We start from the raw sequence: 27685 nt of genomic DNA, 5'->3' as shown, positions 1-27685 counted from the left end.
CCCAAATTGTCAGTCTGCCCTCTTGGTGGCTGCTGGGACCTGTAAGTATTTATGTGGCTTAGAGACTTGTTTGGAGAGCTATTGTCAGGCACCTACTGGTACGTTCTCCTCTGTTTCAGAAGCAGTAAGCCATAGTAACTAATTATATGTGCATTACTTACACACCACTTCTGTGCAATTTTCATCATCCACCTACAAAAAATATCCAAATTTAACTGCACGCTTTCCTATTCACAATGTCTAACTTCCCATATCTCAGATGCACACTTCAGGCCATACTTTTCTACATCAATTTCTTTCCCCCATTTACTACTATACTCCTCCTTTTCCCTGAAAATAGATATAATTCATTCTGAATACTTTATGCAAAATGAAATACTAATGGGATTTGAGTCTTGCTGATAAGGCTTCAGGTTCCATAACTGATATTCATAATATTAATACAAAACTTAGTCTCTAGTATTCAAAATAGATGCAATTCACAGTACAAAGCAGCTTAAACTCACAGAAATGACAATCTTTAAAAGGAAAAAAAAAAAAAAGAAGATAAACGTCACCCATGCAATTCCCCAAGAATTCTTCCTGTGTGGGAACAATTTCTTCTTTCCCAAGAAAATGGCAGTGGTGAAGCCTCTCTCGTTACCTAGAGGAGCAAGAAGAAAGAAAATGTCCATCCTCAGGCTGCCGGCTGGATCGTGCTCATGGTGTTCGCAGTCCCGTCTGTACCCAACTTATGGGGAAAGTGACATCCCCTCTCTTCCAACGAGGGCTTTGGAGCAGTGTGCAGCCTCCAGGCATGTAAAATATAAGCTCTTTTCATTTCCTGTTGCACAAAAACAGAGATTTTTGATCAACCTGGAGCAACCTCTCGGTATTTTCTACGTGCACACAGTCACAGTATTCCATGAAAGAAAATTATGTGAACTACTGTGTGTCTCATCTCGTTTGTCTGTTTCTTTCTATCTAGTGCAGCTCACTGGAAAGATTTGAGTTTTATTTGCACTCACACTTCCATTCAATACGATAGTCCATATCATATGTGCCCTTGTCATTCAAAATCCCTCTATTACCTATACAGTGTGAATAATGCCTTCCTTATGCCATTTATTGGTCAAGAAGAGCTTCTACTTATTGAATCCATTCTGGAGACAGCATGGTCTTGTGGCATAAACCTACCTCTTGTCCTCCGACCACAAAGGTGATTGGCCCAGAGCCTTGGGTCTATGGGATGATATTCAGGTTGAATATTAGGGAAAAATTCTTCTTAGAAAGTATGGTGAGGCACTGGCACAGGCTGCTCAGGGAGGTGGTGGAGTTACCGCCTATGGAGGTATTCGAGAAACATGGAGATGTGGCACTGAGGGACAGGGTTTAGTGGGCAGCATTGGTGCTAAGTGAATGGTTGGTCTAGATGATCTCAGAGATCTTTTTCAACCTTAATGAGTCCATGATTTTGATTCTAATAATTTATCCACATAGTTTCATATATATTCACTTGATTATGACAATAACCCACCAAGCATACTCATATAATAGCTAAAAAAGAAATAATGATATCTCTAAGCAAAGACCACTGGATGCAGCAGTACCTCCACCGCTACTGGTCTGCCACACTGCCCTTTATCCATCTGCACTCAACCTCTTTTAAAAACAGAACCCACAGAGCCAGAAATAATCCTTGGATACTCCTCGAGAGAATTTCTAGTAACGTAACTTCTGTATTTTTGCACTGGACATCAAACAACGACTGGATAGAGCAGCACATAACTCTGAAATTTTCCTCCCTAGAGTTCTTTGTGAATAGTCAAATCTCAGCTCCATAACTCTATTGCCGATAGTCTGTGGGGGTTATGTGAACCACCGCGTTCTCATGTGCATGTAAGTGTCCTCCCGGATCATTAGACCTATAAGGAATATTTCAGCATCTAGGAAATGAGCACAGAGAAACCCAGAAGGGTGGGTTCAAAGCCATCTCCCCGGGCAGAGCTCCAGCAGCTTCATTCAAACACTACAACAGCTTGAGCAGCACCGGCTGATCTCCCTGCAGAGTTTGGCTTTCCAACATCTGGTGGCCATAAAAGGGTACACCAAATCACACTAATTGCATGAGTGGAAAATAAGCATAAAAAAAATGAGTAAATCACAGAGGAAGAGATTGCTAGGATTGATGGCGGGTGCTCTGGAAAAAGCAGTCCTAAAGTGATTGGAAAGAGATGAGCACAAATTCACAGTTGTGTTTATCTCCAACTTTTCATACAATCACAGAAAATCCCAAGTTGGAAGAGGCTCATAAGGATCATGGAGTCCAACTCCTGGCTCCACACAGGATCACTCCAAACCCAAACCCTTTGTCTGAGATCACTGACCGAAAGCTCTTTGAACTCCACCAGCTCTGTGCTGTGACCACTGCCCTGGGAACCCTGACCCGTGCCCACCATCCTCTCAGCACTATTAGCGGTAGAGGGTGGTACACAGCTGGAAACTCAACTCATGACAACTTTTCAGTCACAATAAATTGTTCTGCAGGCAAATATCAGCTTTATTCATAAAAGGGTCTGTCCTAGTTGTTGCCTCAAAACAAAGCTCCAAGCATAGCTGTGGCAACACTAACCAGTGTGGTCATGATGGAGATAGGAATTAGGAGTTGTTCAGTTCTCAGTATGATTGCTCTTAATAAGTTCATATAATTGTATGATAATACTGTGCAGAACTACTTCTGTGGGTTCTCTGCAATAGAGGGAGATTTAAGCCTGGGAGAAAACATATAGTTAAGGAGGCAAGCCTCATTTCTGCACCACGCTCCTGCCAACCTCACAACACTTGCACTTCTTTTATTTCCTAAGGCTTGAACTCCTGGAATCTTCTGATTGTATCTCCATTTTATGCACTTATTTTAAAGAATAAGACTCTAGCTTTCAGGTTACAGACAAAATCTTCCAAAAATGTATAAAGAAAAAAGACTCTGTCCAGGAGGACTGAGAAAAGGGAACGGAATCCAAAAGTGGTGTTTGTTTGAGTTTAAGTCCCATGCCATGTCTTGATCACACTGCTTCAGAAGAAGGAACTATCTTGGAAATCCTGGACACTGAAGGTAGACTGCAGGGTGGGTAATAGTAATGCCTGGGCTTGCACATACTTGCACACAGCCCTGATTAATCCAAACGCACTGTCAGTAAAGACAATTGTTTCCTCACGCCAAGCCAAAAGAGCCAGGAATTGCTTTTCTTTAGCAAGCTCCAGCTCTAGAGGTCCTCCTGGCTTTGTTTCTTACTACAAGACAGATTTTGGATCAGGGAGCGAGACTGCCTGTCCTTTGTTTCCTGAATTTCTTAAGTGGAAACAGCCTTCTATGTCCCACTGTGGGAGAGAGTGCTGCTGTGAAACTTAATTGAGATTTATTATTTTTGAGATTGTTGGCTGAAATGTGAAAGGCTGGTATTGTATTTGCACAGGGATTTCTTGCACATTTCCAAAAGCAGAAAGGACTGTGGCTCAAAAGAAAGCTACTATAGATTTTGAGGTGTACATTTTAATATGCCTATCACTTTCAGGCAGACTCGAGCTTTTAAGGAGAGCCAGTTGTTTGCTAAGGGAATTGCCTAGGGGGAACTACAGCATATTTCCTAATTAATTACTTCACATTAAAGGTATCTTTTAATCCTACTGCATTGAAGGGCAAGTTATATTGGTGCTTTCAACTTACAAAGTAAGAATTACTAATTGAATTTGTTTTAATTAGGGAAAGTCAGCCAGGACTGAGGAGCTGTCCCACATCCTTCCAAAGATTCTTGTAGATTGTAGAGCTCTGGAAATCGCTATCGTTTGCCTTAAAATACGATGGGGCTTTTTTGTTTGTTTTCAGCAGGTGTTAAACTTTTTTTCCTATTACTGGCAAGAGCAGTCTTTACACTGAATTAGCACGATATACAATACATACATTGTGCAGGAAACCTGCCAGGGTGAAATAGGTTTTTATGAGTCTTCACACTCTGACAGTGTTCCACTGAGAGGAAGGCTCAGAGCCTTTTTGCCTGGAGTATTTTACTTCAGTGCTCAACTGAAAACATAATATCCAAATCTTCAACACTTCACTGGAAGTGCAAAAGTAAAGATTACTGAAGTGCAAAGGAAATCAAGAAAAGCCTGCACCTTTCATCTCTCTTTCACAGCTCTACATCTAGGATTTTATGTCAAGATGGTGAGTTTGTAATTAGAGCTGATACCAAAGCTTAATTGACTGCTTCGGGTCATGGAAAAAACTGACTTACGACTGTCTAAAATCAAGGCTTCAGGATCCTAAAGCAAAACCAGTAAGTGGTGCTATTAGCACCTTAATAAGGAAAAGTGGCCGTCTCCATAGAAATCATAACAGATCAGTTTTCTTTCAGTATTCTGATACCTAAATAAAATCCATTCACATCTAAATCCTTCGAAGTCCAGTTCAGGCTCAGTGCAGTTGGCCATGCTGCTACAATGGGAAGTGTCCAAAGCTTATGCTGATCAAAGCAACTTAATGAAAAGTCTACTTTGTCAGCCATGAGGTACATCAACAGGAGCACCTCATGAAAGGAAAGTAATTACTCTTTTGTTTTTGTTAGCAATGAAGGCTTGACAGGAGAACTGCCTCCACTTTTGGGTGTGACATTTCAAAACACAGAGAAATTATAGAATCCAGAGGAGAGAACGTTAGGCTTCTTTAGATAAAGATGATCAAGAACAAGCGATACCATCCTTCCACTAAAAATGTTGCTATGAAGAAAGTGATTCATTGTGCTTCTTATCTTTCAGGGTTAGTAGAAAGGAAATGAGTATGTTGCTGGCTTCCTCTATTTTAGCTCTTAACATGGAGCTATCAGATGAAAGGTAGTTTAAGCTGTGCTCCAATATCCTCCCAGCAAGTGAGAATTCACTCCTTGTTGCTGAAAATGACAGATGACCCACCTGAAACCAAGTCTCACAGTAGTAATACTAGGAAAAACAGTAGGGATTAGTGAACTTCAGCTGGGCATGACAGGACAGCTCCTGCCCAGGATATGGTTCATCCTTCTGTCACCCAACTCTCAAAGATGGATGGCCCCAAAGACTCATCCAAGAATTGCTCACCACGTGACCCTGGCTGTTTAAATAGGATTGTCTTGTGAAAGGGTCAAACAGGAGATTAAGTGGTGGTGTTGCTCTGTAGTTGTGAATCCTAATCCTTCTGCTCAAAGGTCAGGTAGGGCCAACTGAAACCCAGAGACAAGCATGCATACAATGCTTCCATGACGGCTTTCTCACCCTCAGCTATGGGGCAGTGTTGGGAAGCTATAGGGAAAGCTGGACTCCTGCTTACAGGGAAAGGTTCTTTGCCTGCCAGCTTTCCAGGATGAAAAGATCAAACCAGCTATAGTCTTACAGCATTTTTCCTGGGCAAGTGATCAGATTAAAGTTTTGTTCTTTTTAGTACTTGAAAAATAACGTGACGATGAATGAAAGGCAACATAAACTTGTCATATCATTTCAAACCACAGAAAGAAAACCACAGAAAGAGATGGTAGAAAAGAAATGGAACTGCAGCAACTCTAATACAGGGCTTTAGATTTTGGCATCACTAAAGAGTAACGTAAGTCTAGGTTTGAGAACAACTAAGCAGTTTCATAGAAAGGATATAGATCTAGCAGTGCTTTCAGACTGTCCTAGGTACAAAGCAGCATGCTGTTTTTAAGTAGTAAATCCCATACAAGGATGTGATAACTAAAAGCTGCCTGATGTAATCCTCTGGCTTGGCTCAGCTCTGTGAGAAGGCACCAGCTGGAATTCTGTGCCCATTTTGTGCCTCAGGATGAGAATGGGGTGAGCAGTCCACAAAGAAGCTGAACTCATTTGGCTTGTTTAGCAAAGGAGCCTAAAGGGAAACCTGAAACAGTCTCAGCTGCCAAGGATGTAAGAGGAGATGACAGAAGAGAGAGATTATATTTGCTTTCCATGCCCACGATGGACAAAAAGTATGGTCTATACTGGGAACAATGCTCTTTAATAACTTCATCAATTACATCGACAGTGGGATTGAGTGCACCCTCAGCAAGTTTGTATATGACACCAAGCTGTGGAGTGTCGTTGACAGAACCCAAGGAATGGGATGCCATCCAGAGACCTAGACAGGCAGAGCAGTGGGCTCAGGAAAACGTCATGAGGTTCAACAAATCCAAGTGCAACTTGGATTTGTTTGGGTTGTGGCAATTCTCACTATCAGCACAGGCAGGGGGATAAAAGGATAGAGTACAGCTCTGCTGCAAAGGACATGGGGATGCTGGAGGATGGTACAGGACATGAGCCAGCAATGTGCAGCCCAGAAAGCTGACCGTATCCTGGGCTGCTTCAAATGAATTGTGGCCAGGAGGGTGAGGGAGGTGATCCTCCCCTCTACTCTGCACTGGTGAGGCCTCACCTGGAGTACAGTGTCCAGATGTGGAGATCTCAGAACAGGAGAGGCATGGAGCTGTTGGTGCACATCCAGCAGAGGGCTACAAAAGTGTTCCAAGGGATGGAACACCTCTCCTATGAGGACAGACTGAGAGGGCTGGGGCTGTTCAGCCTGGAGAAGAGAAGGCTCTGGGAAAACTTCATAGTGGCCTTTCAGTTTCTGAAGGCAGGATGTAAGAAAGAAGGGGACAGACTCTTTAGCAGGGTCTGTTGTGATAGGACAAGAGGAAATGGTTTCAAACCAAAAGAGGTGAGAATTAGGTTGGATATAAGAAAAATTTTTTTTATGATTAGGGTAAGTGAAGCACTGGCACAGGTTGCCCAGAGAGGTGGTGGCTGCCCCATTCCTGGTGACATTCAAGGTCAGGCTGGACAGGGCTCCGAGCAACCTGATCCAGCTGTAGGTGTCCCTGTTCAGTGCAGGGCAGTTGGACCAGATGGCCTTTAATGGTCCCCTCCAACTCAATTCTATGATGATTCTATGATTTCAATTTCAGGAAGAGTTAAATCAGATAGTAGAAAGCTCTTTGTAGGTAATACCAAATTCCTGAACAGTGTGACAAAGGGGAGGAAATGTTGCCCTGCTAAGTGCCTAACCCCAGGCCCTCCCATCCCCCAGCTCTACTAGCTGAGGATTAGACTGACCTGCAAACAAGAGGGCTTGTGTTTACCTACATACTGAATTGTGTTCTGTGGGAGCTTCTTACCTGCTATCAGAGAAATGCTGCTCAGAAGATGACTTTCAACTGAGCATATGCCTTCCCAAAGGCATGCTTTGAAGCCCAGCCTGGGGAATGAATGCACTCAGCAAGCCACGTTACAGCGGAATTCTGTTCAGGCACCATTTGGTTGATTTTAATGAGCTAGGCTGACAGTTTCTTTCTTTCAGAGAAGTGGAAAAAAACAGCATGGCTTGTGAGCGTGCAGACACAACAAACAGGCTGACCCTACTTTGCCCTTGTCACCAACATACACAAACAGATCTCTGGAACATGCACTGAAATGCATGCTATTCCGACAGTCATACCCCACGTGCCAAGCCCTGCAACTGCAGAAGCTTCTTTCAAACATCCCTGTTTTCCAATGGTCAAAGTTCCTTATCAGCCTAAATCATTTTTTAAATTATTTAAAGTTAATTGTGCTCCTTGTAGAGTGCATCAGCAGCCATGCAAATGACACGAAGCCTCGGTCTGCCCATTGCCCCAAGTTGGGCAGAAGGAGAAGATCCGTCACTGACAATTTCTCTGTGAAAAAACATTATCCTGAGTGATTTCTCTTGAAGACCCCGGAGAGGCTTTCAAATGCTCTGTGAGAGGCTAAACAGATTTAATGGTTCCACGTGGCTTTTAGGCCGCAGCTCCCCATTAATTAGGGAGTTCTGGTTTATAGCCTTTGCAGGACTGTATTTGAAGACTACCAGGTGTCCTTGTACCCGTATTATCCAGAAGTGAATTTGTAACGCAGATAATGTGATACTTATCTCACTGCTCACTGTAGGTTACTGACAGCTCCTTGGAATTCTACAGCAAACCCAGTGCCAGTAATTGCGTTTGGAGGAAGAAAAGGCAATTCCTACGAAAACAAGACAACCAATCTTGAAGAAGTCAAAGAGCCCTTCCCTTCTATGGTTTAATTTCAGGCAATGTGCTTTCTTCCAAAGACGAGATTTATTCAGTGTATGGGAACTGTTGAATCATGGCCTGAACCTCTGATTGACCACCTGAGGCAGGTGCTGAGTCAGCCGCAGGGGCACAGGTGAACACAATTTCACCTGAGTGACTGGAAGACCCTGGACCCCATTTAAGGGCTGACTCCCAAGGAGAAAGGATCTCTATCTGGAGATCACTCCTCTTGGAGCCCTTCTGTGAGCCCAGGACATGGGTAAGCTCTTTGAACATCAAACTTTGAACACTGTGTTTTCAGCTCTTAATACTGATCTCATTAGCCTGGCTTCCTACTCATGGACTGCTCACTCCATGTGGCTTATTTTTATTCATTAGTTTGTGGTTTTCTTACAGTATATCAGGGGTTTGGCACACCTGCTGTCCTCAGGCACCTCCAGACAAAAATCCATAATACTGAAGACTACAGGAATTTTAATTGCTCATAAACTAAATCTGTCAGATTAAACACAAATAAACGACCAAAAGCTTCAGACCAGAAGCTGAAACTTACCTCATGCACTTTGCCTTTTTGAACATTAGACCTACAAACAGGTATCGCAGAATCATAGAATGGCCTGTGTTGAAAAGGACCACAATGATCATCGAGTTTCAACCCCCCTGCTATGTGCAGGGTCACCAACCACCAGACCAGGCTGCCCAGAGCCACACCCAGCCTGGCCTTGAATGCCTCCAGGGATGGGGCATCCACAGCCTCCTTGGGCAACCTGTTCCAGTGTGTCACCACCCTCTGGGTGAAAAACTTTGTCCTAGTATCCAACCTAAACCTCCCCTGTCCCAGTTTAAAACCATTCCCCCTTGTCCTATCACTATCCACCCTCATAAACAGTCATTCCCCCTCCTGTTTATACACTCCCTGCACGAACTGGAAGGCCACAGTGAGGTCTCCCCAGAGCCTTCTCTTCGCCTCTGATACCATTAGCGGAACACCTGCAAAGAATCACTGATTACATACACTCCAAATCTTTCTTCCATTTAAGAAACAGATGTAGCATGAATGCTGTCTACAGAACATGGTCATGCCTGTACAGAGGCAATACAGCATGTGGTTACTAAACTACAGCACAGCACCAGGAAGTACTGCCACAGCTGAAGCAGAAGTAGCTCTCCCCATTCAACATTACAGGCAACTTAAAGAGACCCAAGACAACTCAAAAGGGCATTGTCTCCAATCAGTAGCTAGTGCCAAGCCTCAGTGTAAGCTCCATTTTCATTACAGATCTGCCTTGCATGAGTCCAAAGAGCAATGTTAACTGACCTGAAAACAAGTCTCATAGCTGCGAGGTTAGCCATCCTTTGAGGATACCTCAAGATCTATTTCCAGAAGAGAATAGTTCAGCACAACTCCTGCTGCCTTTGTTATAGGAAGAAGTTGGCTGATGGCTATATGCTGCCTTTAGCAAGGATGTCAAGCTCAAATCAATTCTGCATGGAAATTCTGGACTGACACTCAGTCCAGACACCAAGACTACACCAGCACCAATTAAGGCACCTTCCTGTTCTGACCTTGCATACTGAGCTGGAGAGTGTGGTGCCCAGCGCTGCATTTTACGTTTCTCATTGAGTTGTTAGGCGTCACTTCCCAAGACTACACGATTCAACTTGTATATTACCTGTTTTAAATCTATACCACCTATTTTTATACTGTCAGCATCAAATAGCATCAAGTGACTCCTCAGCTACCTGAATACTTATTCTCAAATGCAGTAGAGGATGTAAGCACGTCAGGACTGGACATCACTAAAATGGATGCTTTCAGATACTCAAAGTCAGCATGCATACTAACTTCATTGCTTTCTTTGACTAATAAACTGAACATGGCTGGGAATCAGCAACTCCAACATAAAACCTGTTTCTTCCTCAAACTCCAAGAACTGCTCTATTAAAACGTGCTTTTCTTGCAGCCCTCCTCTCATATCACTAATCTGAGATTGAACACCTGTGATAAAAAACATGCAAGTAATAAATGCACTATAATACGGTATTTGTCTATCCAACAATACAGGATTTATTTGGTGAAGCTAACTTACAGTAGAACTGCACCCTAAAAAATCTAAACCCCAGATAGTGCTACTGCAACCCAGATCTTGGTACTCCCCCAAAATGAGCTCCTCTCCCAGGCCTGTATGCACAACGATCTGCAGTCAGGTTGGAAGACAGAACTGCCCCTAATTAACAATGGGAAATGGCTTCAAGCTTCCAGAGGATAGATTTAGGTTGGACATAAGGAAGAAGCCTTTTACAGTGAGTGCGGTGAAGCACTGGAACAGGTTGCCTGGAGATGTGGTTGATGCCCTGTCCCTGGAGGCTTTCAAGGTGAGGCTGGATCAAGCTCTGAGCAACCTGATTTAGCTGTGCATGTCCCTGTTCACTGCAGGGGAGAGTTGCAGTAGGTGACCTTTAAAGGTCCCTTCCAACTCTAAGGGTCCTATGATTCTAACTAACAGTGCAGCCTTGGTATTATGAATTCACGATTCATCTTAAAACTGCCAGCGTTTATTTTAAATCACACTACAGCAGACACTGAACCCCTCCCAGAAGTCTAGCTAGGCTCGAGCTTAATGGCTTAACAGGTAAAAGATACTGTTCTTGTGGAGAGAAAAAGACACAGAAATGATACACGAGGTGTTTTTGAGATCATAGTCTAACCATCTCATACAGTCTAGGCATCACACGCCTCTACATATAGAGGAAGATTTCCCTGTGATAAAGCTGATGCCATTGCACTGCTTGCAGTGCTTGTTTCAGCCTCCCTTGTTAGCTGCCTGGTAATCAGAACCTCCTTATAGGCAGCAAAATTAACACAGCCCAAATTCTTAAGAAAAAGCAATTCATCTCAAGTTCTATGCAAAAACTGTTTTGTAACTACAAAGAGCGTTCCCAAACCCATGAGTACCCAATGCTTCCACAGTTGGTACAGTTCCTAGTTTACTCACAATAGTCTGGTCTGTAAGACCAAACGTTGCTAAGATTCACACAATTCCACAGTTTGACAGCATTTGTACTACACTTGAGTTGCAGCAATTCTTGCTTACCACATCAACTGGCTTCAGAACTGTACCAAGACCTCAGCTGAGCTGCAGCATCAGCCACAACCAAAACCAACAACGGCTTTAACAGACTTAAAGAAGTACGATGCACGAAAACTGACTTCTAAATAAATATTTAGAATATAGGAAATTGTGCATCACAAAAAAACCCAACCAAGGCAAAGTGCACAAGTTTCAGGCTCTTGCAGTTAAGATGCAAACACTCGTGAAAACAGCGTCCTTCTGACTGTAAAACTACTCTGCTGGAGGGGAAGTTCTGCTTGGCTGATGAACATCTGAACGGCTTCAGAAGATTAATTAAATAAACCTACAGAAAACACAGTTGTTACTTAATACTCACATAATTAATAATCCTCATTATGAATATATGCCGCATTCAGTGTCCGCTTTTGGAATTAATTTGGCAACTGTGACTTCATCTGAGATATCACTGCTTGCATCAGAACTGCCTAGATTTTAACTGTGGAAGGATTTATGAACTGAAGAACTCCATTTAGTCACTGCTCATCCTCCGGTGCAACCTGCCATTAAATACACCATGCTAGATATTCCAGGTTAATCCCAGGAACACAACAACAGTCAGAGTTTGGAGCAAAAGGCCAAAGATTCATGCCCAGTTGGGCCCTCACCACTTCTAGAGAGCTGAACAGAAAGTGCTGAATTTGCAATATCCTTTACTCCAATACCTCAGGTATTACCTCTGGATTATTTTGATTTCTAAAGTGAACAACATCAGCATCACACACACAACAAAGGCAGATATAATTCCCATATTCAGAAGCCCAGCTATGCTGTTTCGAGCCGAGGCATTACAACTGAATTGTAAAAACAAAGCAACAAAGGTTCCCAACATGTGGATCTGGGCCATCCTTTGGCCTTAGAGCTGTTATCCCTTCACTGTACAGTAAGTCCTCTGCAAATTGACCAACTATGAATACTAACAAAGAAACGCTGACACTGTACTTCTCCTTTTTTAAACAAATATTACAAAATTGGATTTATTGAGTTTCACACAAGATGCACTTATAAAATTGATACAGAATGTCATTCAACAGAAAAAAAAAATGAAAGCAATTCCAAGCTTCCTTTAGCAACTGCTAAGTAATTCAGAAATAAGATACACCAAATTGACAGATAATCTGAATTTCAATATGCGAACATCTCCAATTAGTATAAAATACATCAAAAATTATGGATTTCACATGTTTTTCCAGAACAAGTCATTTTTTTTTTTCCTTCCCTGAACAGCCACCATAGATTTTGGCCACTACGCCACCCACTCTCCATGGGAGTGGAGAGGCTGACAAACTGCAGCAAGTTTCCAGCAGAGCAGACCACACTAACCTGTATGGCAAAGCTACCTCATGACCAGGTCTGCTTGGATACCTCCCAGTTCTGCACTGTTGTCCCCATTTGCTAAACGACTGTAGTCCTGCAAGTTTCAGGGATCAGCATACACATGATACTCACATTTTATATTCATCAATCAAATAAACTCCAGCTTTTCTACGACAAACTGTGAAAGAGTGAAAGATAAATGTTGTCATAATTTGTTCAGCACTGAAGTATTTGGATGATACTTTTCCTTGGAAGGTAAACTGGTGCTTAACTTAAAAACCTGAAAGGCATTTGAAGTTAATGCTGTGTTTTAATAATAACATGTGAAAAATTTACCATTAACCACAGGGTTTCCTCTGAGGCCTAAGTTTAGATAAGAAATGTATTTCATTCTTGGTTTCAGGTTTCTAAACAGCCTTTCATCAACTCTCCCACAAGTGCTCCTCACTCCAGAAAGTAAGATGCATTGTAAAGCTTAAATGCACTTCATAGTTAGTTCATCTATGTGAGTTTGGCTAAAACCAATCAATTAAAATGGATACTTCTGATTTGATTGTCAGTATGTGCTTTTACAAGCATATTCTCAGGCAAGTTAATACACAGATGTCATTCTTAGTAGTTAAACAAAAAGCAGTGTAATATTCTTCTCTGTTGCATCGGTGCCATTCATACAATCCCAAATAACACAGTCATTCCTCAACATATACATGTACTCCCCTTTATTTCTTTTTCCTACAGCAAGAAAAAATCCTGAGCTTTTAAAAATACTTTTATAAATAATTTGTCTTGCAGGACACACAGCTGAACACAACAAGTGATTATACTTCATATTTGCCCAGTTAAGCAGGACCTTCATTGTATTTTGTATTTGAGATCTTTCCTGGGTGTTTGGCATTTAGATAAAATAGTATGCAGTACATCTTTCATTTAACAGCAAATTTTCATCCTGATTAGTTCAGACACACCTTCAAAAGATTTTCTGTTGATAAGAATAACTATCCTGTCTTAATGTTTTATGTGCCAATGCTGAACGTTGAAATAAGCACAAGTTTTGAACTCTCTTTGCAGGTGTTTAATAAAACAAGAAAACTGGAAAGGCAAGCTTCCTGTCATGCTGTCATACACTTCCAGGAGTATCTTTACACTGGAAGAACCTTCACAAAAAGTAGTATGTTCTGGAAGCATGGTTTCATAATGCACAACAGGATAATGCTTTTTTCCCAGTCTATTTTCCAGACAAGTGATACTGCAGCTCTGCCACCAGGCTAGAGACTCATGATCCACCACATTTTCCAAGAGGCAAGTTAACCTGACCTGACCCAAGCCAGGATACCTGTAGAAAGAAATTAATATTTTTTGCCATTAATAATTTAAGTTTTTAAATAAATATTTATGTGCCTTTTTGGGCAACTGTCCATTCTGGTAGCATCTTCTGTCCCAACAGCTCAGTATCCTCAGCACATTGATTAAAAAAAAAAAAAACTTAGTCAATTCTGTTTCCACAAATAGTAAACCTGTCTATCTCCAGCAAGTCTTTCTTCGAAGACCTGTGTTTTAATTCTGAACTGTCTTGGCTTATATCTTTTTCTTCTCCATCAGGAGTTGTCAGGAATTGATCAGAATTGCTTGTTACAAGTAAAGACGGCGGACTGTCTTTCTGATGCACAGGCTGATTGGTAACTGATGTAGATCCATTTTCATCTGTGGAAAACCCTGTTGGAAGAGAAGACAATTGCAAAGATAATCACGAATTTAGCACAGATATACTGATGCATCTTTAACACTGAGGTTCATCCAAAGCTGTCCTGAAAAAAGTGCAATCTATCAAAGAAGCAGATGTGATAGAAAAATGTTTTGTGGAAGTCAGGTAACTTCTAAGCTACTATTCTCTTCTTAGTTTTAACATAAGTAGAGTGATGAACAAGGATGGTTTTTCCTAATATGATAAAGGATAAAAACTGAATTCTAAAGAAGTTTAGATAAGGAGTAACAGCATAAGCAGATGTTTTATTGAACCCTTCTGTATGCTGCAATAAGTAGCCAGAAGTTTGACTCTGCATCCTTGTGCAGTCTATTTTTGTTTGCTTCAACAAGATTTTTTACAGTCGCTGTGTGAGTCACACAAGTATTCTCTACTGAGATAAATAAAAGGAATCTCTGTAGAATTAATTAGATGTGCTTAATTCTCTACATACGTATAGTAAACCTGGTTTCTCTTGGGATGATTAAGTGACTCATGCAGAGCTACAAACTTCAATAGCAAATGATCTTAAAGCAGTACTACTAAAGCTATTTCTATTCCTGCCTCTTACTTCAGTGGAATCCATCACTGGTCCTGACAACTTAAGATATTTAATGAGTAATGGTTGTGTACTATTTCCACATTTTGTTAAACATAAAAAAAATTAAAATGCAAACACAAGTAAGTGTGAAATAAAACATCCTTATTCACTTTCCCCTCTTAACCAAGTATCTAAGGGAATCTGAAGAAATCTGACCACTGTTCGGAGTGCTGCAAAGTGATCCAATGAAAAATTATCTGACAGAATAGCAGTGCTGTACTGTTTGAAGAGGAAGGATTACCCCTCACAGTATTATGCAAGTCAAAGGTACAAAGCTTGCCTCAAAAAAGGGAAGAAGTTACTCCAATGGTGGTTCTTTGTTACAAAGGCATTTTCTGCCCAAGCAGCTTCAGGAGAAAAGCTGACTTACATTATAGGTTGATAGAAATTAGACATGGTTTATTTATTCATTACCTTAAACTTATTCTAGTAACAAATGAATAGAGAGAATATATGGAAAAGACTTTGTAAGTGAGGCACAAGGATTAATCAATATTGCAGAGTTCAGCAGTAATGTTACAGACACACAAGTTAAGGAATGTGAAATCATTCTTTAATGTAATTGAGGTTTCTAATACATATAGAGCTTCAAGAGGGTATGAAGCACTGAAAAATGACTCAAAATTGAGCCTCCCCATCACTGATGGAAGTTAAGAAAAATCTAAATAAAATGAAGTTTTTTAGTTGCTACTTCTAATTATAAAGTTGAGGAAATAAGCATCTCTGCTGACTGAGCTGGTAAAATTCCTCCTGTTTCAGTTAAAAATAGTCTTCAGGATTCACTTACTGTAAGCTTAAGGGTCGCTCTAAGCACAGCCTATTAAACCTCATATCCAAGTGTAGTCTTAGGACGTTTAATTAAAGCATTACCGTCAGTATGATACAGTTCTCTAATGAAAGGCAAAAGGCATTCAGACCAATTCCTATCACATTCTTTTACACTGAAACTAAAGCAGCTCTATGAATTTAAGGTATTTGGAAACGTCTGCACCATGTTACAGCCTGATGTCACTTCATGCAGCTGAGATAAAGGGAATTGTAACTGAAGCACTGACAGACTATTAACTCTGCTATTGCTGGCAAGGTACTCTGATGACTTACATTTCAAGCTGTTCAAGTCTTTGGCAAGCAGAAGAGTGAACACAATAAATACCTGACTGTTAAGATCTGGGCTCTCACTGAACTCTACATAGAAGAAGATATACAAACCAACTCTGCTGACTGAAACAATGAGAGTTTCTGTTTTCTTCTATAACTTGTCACAGGAACATAATGTAATGCCTCAAACCAATTACTGATCAACCACTAACGCTAAGGACCTATATGAGGAAGCAACACTGCACATGCTTAAAACAAAGTAGGTAAAGACAAGCTGAAATGCCTATTTAGATTTCATAAAGATTTTCATTCATGTGTTCATTAGAATTATAAATAGCTATGTCTATATTGTATCATGTTTTAGATTAATTTACATAATGAATGGAATATTTCTTTATCAAGCTTCAGCACTACCAGAGATTGCATGTAAGCATTTACTTGCGTAGCACTGGCATTTCTATCAGCTCCATTGTATCAGGGTAGGGCTTTTTTTTTTTTTTAATCTGAACTGAGAGTATTTACAAGCAAAAGATGCTGCATGAACTAAAGGCAATACATTCTACTTGCAGACATGCTTACACTTGTAATACTGTACAATTAATTTGCCACACACTCTGTTGCTGGACCAATAGCAGCACACATCTGGTTTAACATTGGATTTAACTTGAAAATATTTTCATTACAGCTGAAAACAGAACGAGACATTCAAGCTTACCATGGGTAGATTTAAACATGCTTTGTGGTTTGCCAGCTGGCTTCCCTGCAGAGGCACTCGGGACAGGATTGAATAATTTCTCCTCCATTTTTGCTTCCTTTACATACTGACACGATTTCCCCAGCAATACAATACTGTTAAGGACTTTTAGGGATATTAACCTGGATAAATAAAAGGATTTATTTAAATACATGCATTATGAAGTATTAATATTAAAAGAACTGCATATCATTACTGCCATCTTGGAACAATTAGCTGAGAAATTAAATCCTTCAGCAGTAAGATCAAAAGTTAATTTGCTTTTCTTAATATTCTGTTTCAGGTTCAGCACATAAAAATAACTTCTTTTGCCCCTCAGAAGACACCTAGAAGAAAACATCAAGTTTTATGGAACGACAGAGAAGGCTAAGCCATTTAATACACCAAATATTTCAACAAAGAATTAAAAAGGGCTCTCAACAGAGCAAGTCCAAGATAACTGCATTACTGTTAAATCTGTAACCTTAAGTGTACTCAGACAAAGACTGGTAGCAGACTTGGAAACAAGATGACAAATATCCAGCATTCATAAATCCCAGATTAATCATACAAAGTCCTTTTTGGTATGACAAAAGACAGTCCATAAAGTTCAACAAATCCAAGGGGCAGCATTACATTCGTGGTAGTACAGTGCAGTTGATGGCAGATTCCTTTTCTGTTATCACTGATTTGTAGCATGAATTTCAGTAAAAATCTGAGAATCTGTTTATTATGAGCACTGCTAACAGACTAAAAGGAAGATCTGAGAATAAGTAAACGTTCATGGATGAAAATCCATGAATGGTGTGACTGCTTAATCCTACAGTGGCCCAAACACACTTAAGCAGCAACATTACCATCTCTGTCTGAATTAACGTAATCACAGTTTGTTAAATACAAAAAACAAAGTACATCACATTAAGGAAATTTTATGTAATGCACTTCTTTTTAGAAGAAATTTAGAGAAATGGAAGAAAGAACAGCACAGACCATTTCAGTATTGAGAAGAAACATTTTAGTATCAAAGCAACCACAATTATCTTATACAGGCTGAATACCATGAATCTATAATTCTATTTGGTTATCAGGGCAGATTTTGTAGAAATAGAGTTGAGAAGTTCTCCTATTTTTTTCATCTATCTTATTGAGTTTAAAACTTAACAAAAGTTTAGTCTTACGTTTGTTTTTTTTAAATCTAATATATGCTTTTGTCCAGAAACAGTGGGTGTATACCATGTTTTGAAGTAATGACGGAAACTAGAATGTGTTCTCACTCTTCAACAAGGAAAAAATAAACCTCAAATTTATTTATTCATGTAGAGTAGAACTTTAAACTTTCTAATTATAGGCTTGAACACAGCCCAACAAAATGGTTTTGGTCCAAATCTCTAAAGAAAGCCCTCATTGTTGCCTCTTTCCCCATCCTACAATTCTCCCTTGTTCAACCAAATGTACTTGTCCTTGACTGCACACTGCAGCTTCCCCACAGACTAGCAACTATGCCTTCAAAGAACAGTGTTTTATCCTGTATGTTAATCACTGTACTTCTTTCCTTCCTCCATCCTCCTAGCTACAGGGACATAAAATTCCAGGACAGAAGCAGTGGAACAGTAGGAAAAAAAGGTGCTGAACTTAGCATATCCCAGCATGAATATGATGATCTGGGGGGCTAGTGTTTTCAGGGGAATATGATGTATTCTGGGGAAAAACTTCAAGTATGATGCAGAGGAATATGGCTAACATTTTAACATTTGACCTATTTACATTAACTTCCTAGCTATCCGACATTAAAAAGAAGGGTCACTACACTGATGCGCCCTGGACACATCAGAGTGAGTTCTATCTCTATTGGTAATAGAGGTTACAGTAGACGTAAGAGTCTACCTACATAAAAAATGAGAAGTGATCCCATTTTTTTTCATAAGGAACTGTAAAACAGAAATCTGCTCTTCCGAAGTATCCCTGAAGAACTTCTGCCCCAGATCTAAAAGTCTTTCTTCCTTTAGTAACAAACACAACTAGTTGGAACACTAGAACAGATATTCCCACAATGCTATAGGCAAATATGAATAGTCATGCCATGAATTATCATGTGTGTTACTACAGGATATCTGAAGCTTCACACTGCAGGTATTTGAATTGCTTACTTCTTCACGGTCAATTTTAGGAGGAGCAGATTGTTCCAAAATCAGTCAGTGCTGGGAGACAACAAATACTCACACAGTTCAGCTTTCCTAGAAACTGGCCACCACCATAGTCTATCCAGCATGTGCCTTAGGACAAGCAAACTAGACTGGATTTAAAGTACAACTAAATGCATCTCAGAATTACGTGCAGAGCAGTGAGCATTTAAGGGTAACACAAGTGTAAGCTGACGAGACAGTGAAGGGATACATGCAGGCCAGTAAAGGGACACATGCAGGTCAGTGATTTTATACAAAACTTCTAATTGTGACAGGACAGAATATTCCTTAGCAAAGATTACTTACTGGCCCCAACCCTCCTAGAAAGATATGCCTCAAATCTTGCACTTACGCATATAGCAACTACATAACAAGAAACCATGCGTTTAACTACCAGAAAACAGAATGCATGGTCTGCTTTGAGTGCTTAAACTGCTGGCCATATTGCATCTTCAATTCTTTTTACAAGAAGTTTCATCCCTTCAAATTGAATTTCTCCTTTTATGACAAGAAACAAACGCCATCCCGTTGCATGAAACTCCTTCCATTACCTTTCCATTCTTTATTTTCATTATTAAATTGCTTATTGAAGGCTAAAATCCTCAAATAAATTTACAGTACTTAGGGACTAATCTTATTCAAACTTAGTTTATTAGCAGAAGCATTTTACATATTCCTCTATTCAACATAAATGGTGTTTATATGTATAGCCAGACACATCAACTGAAGTTTTTTTTCCACATCTGATTACATAATGCTAAATACTTTCTGATTGTGTGCATTTACTTACCCACAGTAGAAGAGCACAACACAGACATAGGCTAAGACTCCTTGTACTTTTATTGAGCTTGTTACGACTCTCATGAGCTGTTTGAAGGATAAAAGTTAAACAGTTATAACACACAGCATGCAATTAACAGAACATTCTAACAAACTGCATATTGGGTAAATACAAGGCAAAAATAGAAAAAAAATGTTTTAATAATAATTTATTCTAATGTTCCCCTTGACAGCACTGACTACTCAATAATTTGGTTTAAATAAATACTATACCAGCATCTAGATACAACTCTGCTAAAACTACAGATGGAAGAGGATAGACTTTAGACTACATATTAAGAAAAAATTCTTTACTGTGAGGGTGGTGAGACACTGGAATAGGTTGCCCAGAGTGGTTGTGGATGCCCCCTCCCTGGAAGCATTCAAGGTCAGGCTGGAGGGGGCTTTGAGCAACCTGGTCTAGTGGGAGGTGTCCCTGCCTACAGCAGGGGAGGGTGAAACAAGACAGTCTTAAGGGTCCCTTCCAACCCAAGCCATTCTATGATTAGTGCTTATTTCATCAATGATTTCTAGTAAGATAACAAATCAAAAAGCATCCCTAAAAATCAAGAACCAGAAGATGACCTAATAATCAAGAAGTGCTGATATGGTAAAAGAACTACAGCATTTCAGAAGATATGAACATTACGAAAACAAACTTGTTTTGTGGACTAGGGCCATGAATCCCAAGGTAAAATGACAGAAGATCCTGAATTCTGTTTTTAATGTCAGTATTTCGCAGTTAGAGCTTCAACTTAGCAAAATGCTTTGTATTAATAAATGTTTGTATTAAAATCTGTTACTATCAAGGATAGCATCTAATTAACTTGAAAAAGGCATTTCAATTCTCTCTGGATGCTCTCTATTAATTTCATAGTTTTTTCTTTTTTATCCTGGATAAGAAACAGGAAAAGCTTGTAAATAGTATTTCCCCTTCCCCATCTCTATAGAAAAACACTGCATTTAAAATTAATTCACACAAACAGTCTTCAAGGGAAATTATGAATTAACATATTTGCTTGCAAAGTAAGTATGTGTTCCCAGTATCATAACTGCTGCTTGTCTACATGTGCATAGGGTGAAGTCACAGCAGTTGTTTACAGAAAACATTGTGTAATAGTTAATTCAGAACAGACAGCACATGGATGCAATTGCAATAACAAAGTATTTTTATTTTATAGTAGCATGTCCGTGTGACAGGGTCAGCTCCTTCAGAGCTACGTATTCAAGAACAGCTCAGAAGTACAGTGCCGCCAAGAAAAGAAAACAGCTACCGAACATACCATTACAGGGACAACCACAAGGACTCCTGCAAGAACCTAAAAAGCCCAGGACATCACTGCTAACCTTCTGGCAACCAGCTGCTTTGACTTTTCTGAATGAATGAACAGGATACTTGCCAAAAGGAATAGATGTGTAATAACCACAGATGTACTTTAACTCCACTGCAGCAATCCAAGTGCTGATGAGTTCTACAAATTTAATATATATTCAACTTTTTATGATAGGCTGATACTCACTAACACTTGTGAAGCTCTAACTAGTATGCAGTACAGGTTATACTGAATACTCAGCCTTGTAGCATCTCTTCAGTTACTTAATGAAATTGTCCTGTCCTCAAAACATCAAAATGAGCTAGCCATCTGACAAACACATTCTCAAAGATCTCACTGATAGAAAACCAACAGGAAAGGTACAACTTACTAAAACAGCCAGTGGAAGAGGAATAAAACCCATCCTTCTGGAAACTGAGTCACTATAATCTGTATAAGCCTAGAAAAAGAAAAAAAAAAAGAGGAAGAATAAGAAACTATGCATGCAAAGGAATGACCTCATTTTAGCTTGGTACATCCTCTACATAAGAATCAATCTATGTTGACAAACACTATAGTGGTATAATGTGTACAGATTCACATTTTGAAATGCAAATGCAGATATCTGTACTCACGGACCAAAAAGTGTAATGCTATAATGTCCAGTAAGATCAGCTTTAACAGTGAGTGGAATATTTAGATTGCTGATAACACAAGTCTCTACAACAATTAGGACAGTGAATCCAAACACACTATGATATTTCAGTTGTACATCATTTCAAGCTTAGAGACCTCTTTGTATTAATTTGACTATGATCCTCAAGTATTATAAAGAAAAACCCTTAAGAGGGATAAAAAGCCGCTACCATACCATCAGTTTTAAAGCATTCTAAAATACCTATAATTAACTTGGGATAACTGCCCTAAAAGTCTTTAAAAATGGTCACATTTGCACTCTCAAAACACAACTACTCTGCACAAAACCTTTAATGCAGGATTGAAAGTCATGCTGAAGTCGGGTTGCATCACAAAGGCACTCATTTTGCATAGAAGATCATCCAGAGATGGAATAAAGTATTCAGAATCAAAACTTTTTCTATTAACAAATTATTGACAATTAATTGTTTGTGTGGTATATAACTTCTGTATTAGGCATACCTAATACATTCCTACCAACAGCAATCGAACCTACCCAGGAAAGCAGCCTGAATTACCACAGACAATCAAGCTAACAAATAGAGCATCCATCCAGAGCGCTCATGTATATTAGAGACTCATTTCGAGAGGTGTGCTGTAAATAGCACATCAGAAACAGCACTCATGAAAGACACAAGCAGTCTGTGTTCTGTAAACACCCATGTAACAGCACTAACATACACGGTACAAATATCCACACACTAGCTATCTGTGCAAGCTGATTAGGTATACCCAAGTATACATACCAATATCCTGTTAATACAATTATGATAGTTAATACAAGAAAAAAAAAAGGCCTTCATTTTCAGGCTTACATTTTTCTGTCGACTGCTAACAAGGTCAAATGCAAGACTGGCTCTGTACTCACTGTAGACCTGGAAAAAATCCAGCACATCAGATGTGTGATTAATGCGTTAGCAAACTCTACAGAAGCAACAGAATTAATAAAATATTTCTGTAAAATTATTATAAACATTTACGTACAGACTGAAGGATTCAAACACACACTTCCTGAGATTTAACTGCGTCCTTCAACAGATAAGCCTGCATTTCTGTAGTAACATAACTTATGTATATATACAACAAATAAGACTGCCATGCTTTTGGAATTGAGTGAGGCTTTATAAAGCATTTACTGAATTTGAAGACAATCAGCACCACAAAGTACGAGGAATCACGTTTACTTTTCTCCTTACAATTCATGATTGTTTTGAACTACAGGAAGGATAGCAGAGGGATCAAATTAAACAAATGAACAAGCTTACTTATACACTAAGCAAGTGATCCTGTGAAAATAAGAAATACCTATCAGGACGATGAAGGAAGTTTTCTCTTTTTAAAACAGTTCTATGCATTCAGACAGAAAAGCCTTGATTTTAAGGATAACTTGCAGTGCAACTTGCACAGTGGGTGCTCAAAACTTCTGACAAAGTCTGACCTAGCAAACAAGTCATTAGACCTTCATACAGAAACACTACCAGGTTCATTAAATAAACCTTGCAAAAGTGTTACCTACTGTCCTCCACACCCCAAGCGTGCTGTGTCAGCACACTGAAGCATGCTACATTTGTGGCTACTATGACTTCATTATTTCTCTTCTCTGAACTTTCTATATGAAAGTAGGACAGCCATAAATGCCACTGGCATAAGGGAACTTATCAAGTACATCTGTTCAAGTTGTTTCCACACCATACAATGTAGATAGTTTAAGAGGTGCTGGAAATGATAGCACTTCAAGTTTTGACCTCATTTCCTGAAAAGTGGTTTTAACAGTGAAGAAATGCTAACATCTCTTCGCTAATTTATCAAGTGCATTTGAATTCACACAATGCTCAGGACAAATGACCAGTGTATCATGCCACACTGTGCAATAACTCATCTCATCTACTACCTCAAAGGAAGGATTACATAACATATGGTCTATGAAATTACAGGGGTGAAAAACTAATAGATAATCTGTTTCATTTTTGTGCTGCAGGGACAGTGGAAAATCCTTCTGATTTCAGATTCCACCTTTAACATGCATGCAAGAACAGAAACTCAGCAGCCTCACAAAATCTGTTTGTTTTTTTCCAACTCAGCCAGTAACCACTTCACAAAATTACCTGCCAGTTTTGTGAACTGTGCTTATTAGGTGAACTGCTACACAGTACTTTCAAAAAGTTCATGGATCTGGAACTGCTACTTTAGAAGCAGACATGTTTCTTGCACACAATAAACTTCTGAAGAACTTTTAAAGATCAAAACGTTACGAAGCTTTCCCAAGTTATAGTTATATATGGCAAAAACAATCGTTACATTTTCCATACTGGAATTGATTTTAATATAAAAAAATAGCAAAGTAAACTTAACATAGCATTAAATATTCCAAATAGAATACCTACATCTGCTGTGATGTCATTGAATTTTGTAATAAAGGCATGTTTCACAATATCCACCGCAATTTCTGAAGCAACCACCATGCAAACATCTGGGAATAACACCCAAAGATGATCTGAAGATTGGGAAGAAATAAGTTAGACCATTTAATTTGACTCCAGTATTCAAAATGACAATTACAAGACTTCTGATCAACTGCCAAAAATCCTCAAGTGCCCAAAGCAGTGTCTGTAATTTACATCACCACTTAGCCTGTACTGTGCCAATTCCCTTGAATTTCATTGCTGTTCTAGAAACTTATCAGTGCAATACAATTAATGCCACAACTAAGATCAGTTTCTAAAGCCCTGAATTATAAAGCTTTATCCTGACCAGTATGCCTTTACACATACTGGATAGCACTTGTAGTTTGAAACTTGTAAGTGAACATTTAGGTAGATAAGTAACACTCAAGCAAAATACACCACAGAGATCCACGCTCAACACCACTGAAGCTGTAATAATTTTATTAAAATAAAACCTATATTCCAGTCAATGTTGATTTAATATTTAATTATGAATTTCATTATATTATCAACAGCACAGGAATTTGTTGTTTTCCACTTTATTTTTCTGCTTGTTTACTTACCTGGATTCCATGAGAACTGTTCCATATTTCTTAGACATACAATTAGTAGCAACACATAATTGGTGAACCTCTCTTTTATATCTAGTTAAAAAAAAAAAAAAAAGATGTCAACTCCAAACAAACATTTATCTACATACATGGATATGCATTCTTCTGTGGCTTTATTTACCACATTTTAGATTAGACAATCTTTTCCACAAATTATTTATCAAATTTGAGAAGGGGATGCTGGAAACTTTACCACAGACAGAATCTCTGCATCAACCCCCCCCCCCCCCCAATACTGTATCAACTCAGATTTCTCTGCATCAGAAGAGATGTAAGATTTTGCAACTTGCTACCACCTTTGTTAGTAAGTTAAAATACAGTTATCTTTCTTGATAACTTCTGTGCCTTTCTTGTCTGATCCAAAAAGAATCAGCACCTCCTGGTGCAAAAACAGAGACAAAACACCCACCCATGCTATACACTGGATCCAGGATTAGAAAAAAGGCTTTCAAGCCAACTACAGAGCCTTATTTAGAAGATTTCTTCTGAGTCTTTTATACTGCCACCTTGACAGGGCAGGATGCTATCAACTCAGTTATTAGAACTGTAAGAATGCTATCAGAAAAGCAGGGAGACCTGAGATGGAGCCTTATGATGCGACTTCCCATATTAGGCAGGCAGTTTTTCTTGTTTAGTAGCTTAATTCTAGAAATGATCCATAAAGTTTGCTTCACTTTTTTCTTCTTGCACACGTAACTTGGTAAGACTTTTGTTCTTAAGCCAACAACTTCATGTCATCTTTACATTATTATTATTTATTTTAAAAAACGTATTTCTGAAGCATCCCCATGACTGTCAAACAGTGTGCATTCTGCAACCACTGTTATCGTAGAACACTACAAGATAACTTCTTGAAAATGCAGAAGACCTCAAGGATTTAGAAGTTTGGATACTCTCAATACAATAAAACTCAGATTTTGGATACTCAGATATTGGATACTCTCAACAAAACTCAGATTTTAAATTTGTACATAACAAGCTATTGGCTGTGTACCAAGCTTGGTTCAGTACCTCAAGCAAAAGCTAGCCACCTGAGGAAATATTTTTCCTCAAGAACACTACTGTGTTCTTAAAAGTGGAACTCCATTTTCGTCCCACTAAGCCAAACAGTAAAATGGAAGACCCAGAATTCAAGTGAGAGTGCTCACATTTGAGATAAAGCTGTTCTAACATTAATATTAAATGATAATCAGTCTCTTATTTCACATTTTCCCCGATTAGCACAGCCATACATACCACTATTTGACATTTGAAAAAGATTGTTCTTCTCAAACTTCTTGAAAACACTTCCTTTTATTTCAACGAACTGCAATTTTTAAAAGCAGTTATTTAGTTTTTATTTATGATAAACTGGTGTAAGCAAATCAGACAATCAATATAAAATAGACAATATGGTACACTAGAATGAAGGTTGCTGAAAAGATTTAGGATAGCTACACAACAAAACTATATACTTACATTATTGGACATCATGATGGTAAGTAGTGATTTATTGTGAGAGTTGAAGGCCACGTTAAGGGTTGTTGCTTGAACCATTATAAGAATAGCATGCAGGACTGCAGATAACAGGGTTAAGGAAGCAGATTGGGAAATAATTTTTCTGCACAACAGCACTGAACAGTATCAAAATTTGTTTTCCTATTTTGCTTCCAAAGATAAACACAAAGAAGTTTCCATCCCTGTCAACCTCTGCCTTTTTGCAGCAGGGCATTATCTTAAATCTATGTAATATATCCAGACTGCTTTACAGCACGTAGCAATTTTGTGGGGTTTTTCCCCCCTAAAATAATTCAATCAGACAGGAGAAATAGCAACATTATATGAAAAGAAAAAAAAAAAAAGTAAAAAGAACAAAACAAGGAAAAAACCCACAAAGACTCAGATTTAGCCCAAAGATACCACAAGAAATGGGAAAATGAAAGAGTTTATCACCATCTGTAATTCCATCAGTTCACTGTAACATTACTTCACATACGTGTGCATTTCTCTCTTTATTTTAAGGAAATGTTTTCTAGCTACACATGTGTAACTAAATATGTAACTAAACTACAAAATCACTGTCTTCATGGCCCTGTGACCCAAAATAGCCACAAAACAAATCAACATTCCCATGAAGTACGCGGATACCACTTGTCATCTTACTACTCATTAGGTATTAAAAAAGCTGCCCACTACTGCAAGTGGAATATCATTACAAAGTCTTTTTTTTCCCCAAGATTGTTAGAAGCTTTTTCACTTTATTTTTAAAACATGTAGTACTGACAATCATACTTTGAAAGTAAATAAATACTTATATAGGAATATAACTACCTTTTCAAATATATTCTGAAAATAATTCCAAGTAGTTCCTGCAAGATTTAATTTATAAAATTCTGCAATTTACTGAAGAAAAAAGGATACAGACATACAGCACTGCCATGAAGAAGTGAGGAATCACACCTATATGGGCTCTTTTTCTTTCCTTAGGTTCTGTAGCAGTCCAATAAAGAGCATCCAAAATATCTTGTCCAAATGAAGAAAACAAACGATCAGCCACCTAAACAAAAAGAACTTTTTACTGCCTTACAGCAACAATATTCTCTATGACATGTGGTTATGCCAGTGTGAATACACCTCAAACTAAAAAGGTTTTCACTTATGAGTTTTCACCTCTTTCACATATCAGTCCAGTTGATCTTGCAGTTACATGGGTCCTTGTGTATATATGGCAACTTATCTCTCTCAAGTTTACCTTCCCAACAGTATTCATGATATGAAATCATGTGGTATTATCTTAGATGCTTCCTTGGAAGACATCCAAGTACAGTTCAGACTTCGGCCTCTGATAAACAACTATGCATGTTGTGTAAAACCACCCCATTCTTTCCCTTATCCCCCTGGACTTATAAGAAGAAAAAGAAAGAAAAGTGAATGC

At 39.0% G+C, this 27685-nt stretch overlaps 1 protein-coding gene across 4 annotated transcripts in view; it reads right to left on the bottom strand.

The window, feature by feature from the left end:
• Window positions 1–12160: 12160 nt before the first annotated feature.
• The window catches only part of TAPT1 (transmembrane anterior posterior transformation 1), a 38859-nt gene continuing 23334 nt past the window's right edge, over window positions 12161–27685 (bottom strand). For all 4 annotated transcript variants that reach the window (XM_015285736.4, NM_001031161.4, XM_015285737.4 and 1 more), the window contains 10 exons: window positions 27172–27307; window positions 26230–26327; window positions 26008–26077; window positions 24724–24804; window positions 24101–24210; window positions 22532–22591; window positions 21412–21480; window positions 19679–19755; window positions 16688–16848; window positions 12161–14245 (listed from right to left, as the gene is read on the bottom strand). In XM_015285736.4, the coding sequence (XP_015141222.4) occupies window positions 14016–14245; window positions 16688–16848; window positions 19679–19755; window positions 21412–21480; window positions 22532–22591; window positions 24101–24210; window positions 24724–24804; window positions 26008–26077; window positions 26230–26327; window positions 27172–27307 (1092 nt within the window). In that variant the 3' untranslated portion in view covers window positions 12161–14015. The remainder of the gene's footprint in view (window positions 14246–16687; window positions 16849–19678; window positions 19756–21411; window positions 21481–22531; window positions 22592–24100; window positions 24211–24723; window positions 24805–26007; window positions 26078–26229; window positions 26328–27171; window positions 27308–27685) is intronic.

This window comes from Gallus gallus, chromosome 4, assembly GCF_016699485.2.
Source record: "Gallus gallus isolate bGalGal1 chromosome 4, bGalGal1.mat.broiler.GRCg7b, whole genome shotgun sequence".
Lineage (NCBI taxonomy): Eukaryota > Metazoa > Chordata > Aves > Galliformes > Phasianidae > Gallus > Gallus gallus.
The sequence above is the reverse complement of the archived record's forward strand: the minus strand, read 5'-3'. Positions and strand labels throughout refer to the sequence as shown.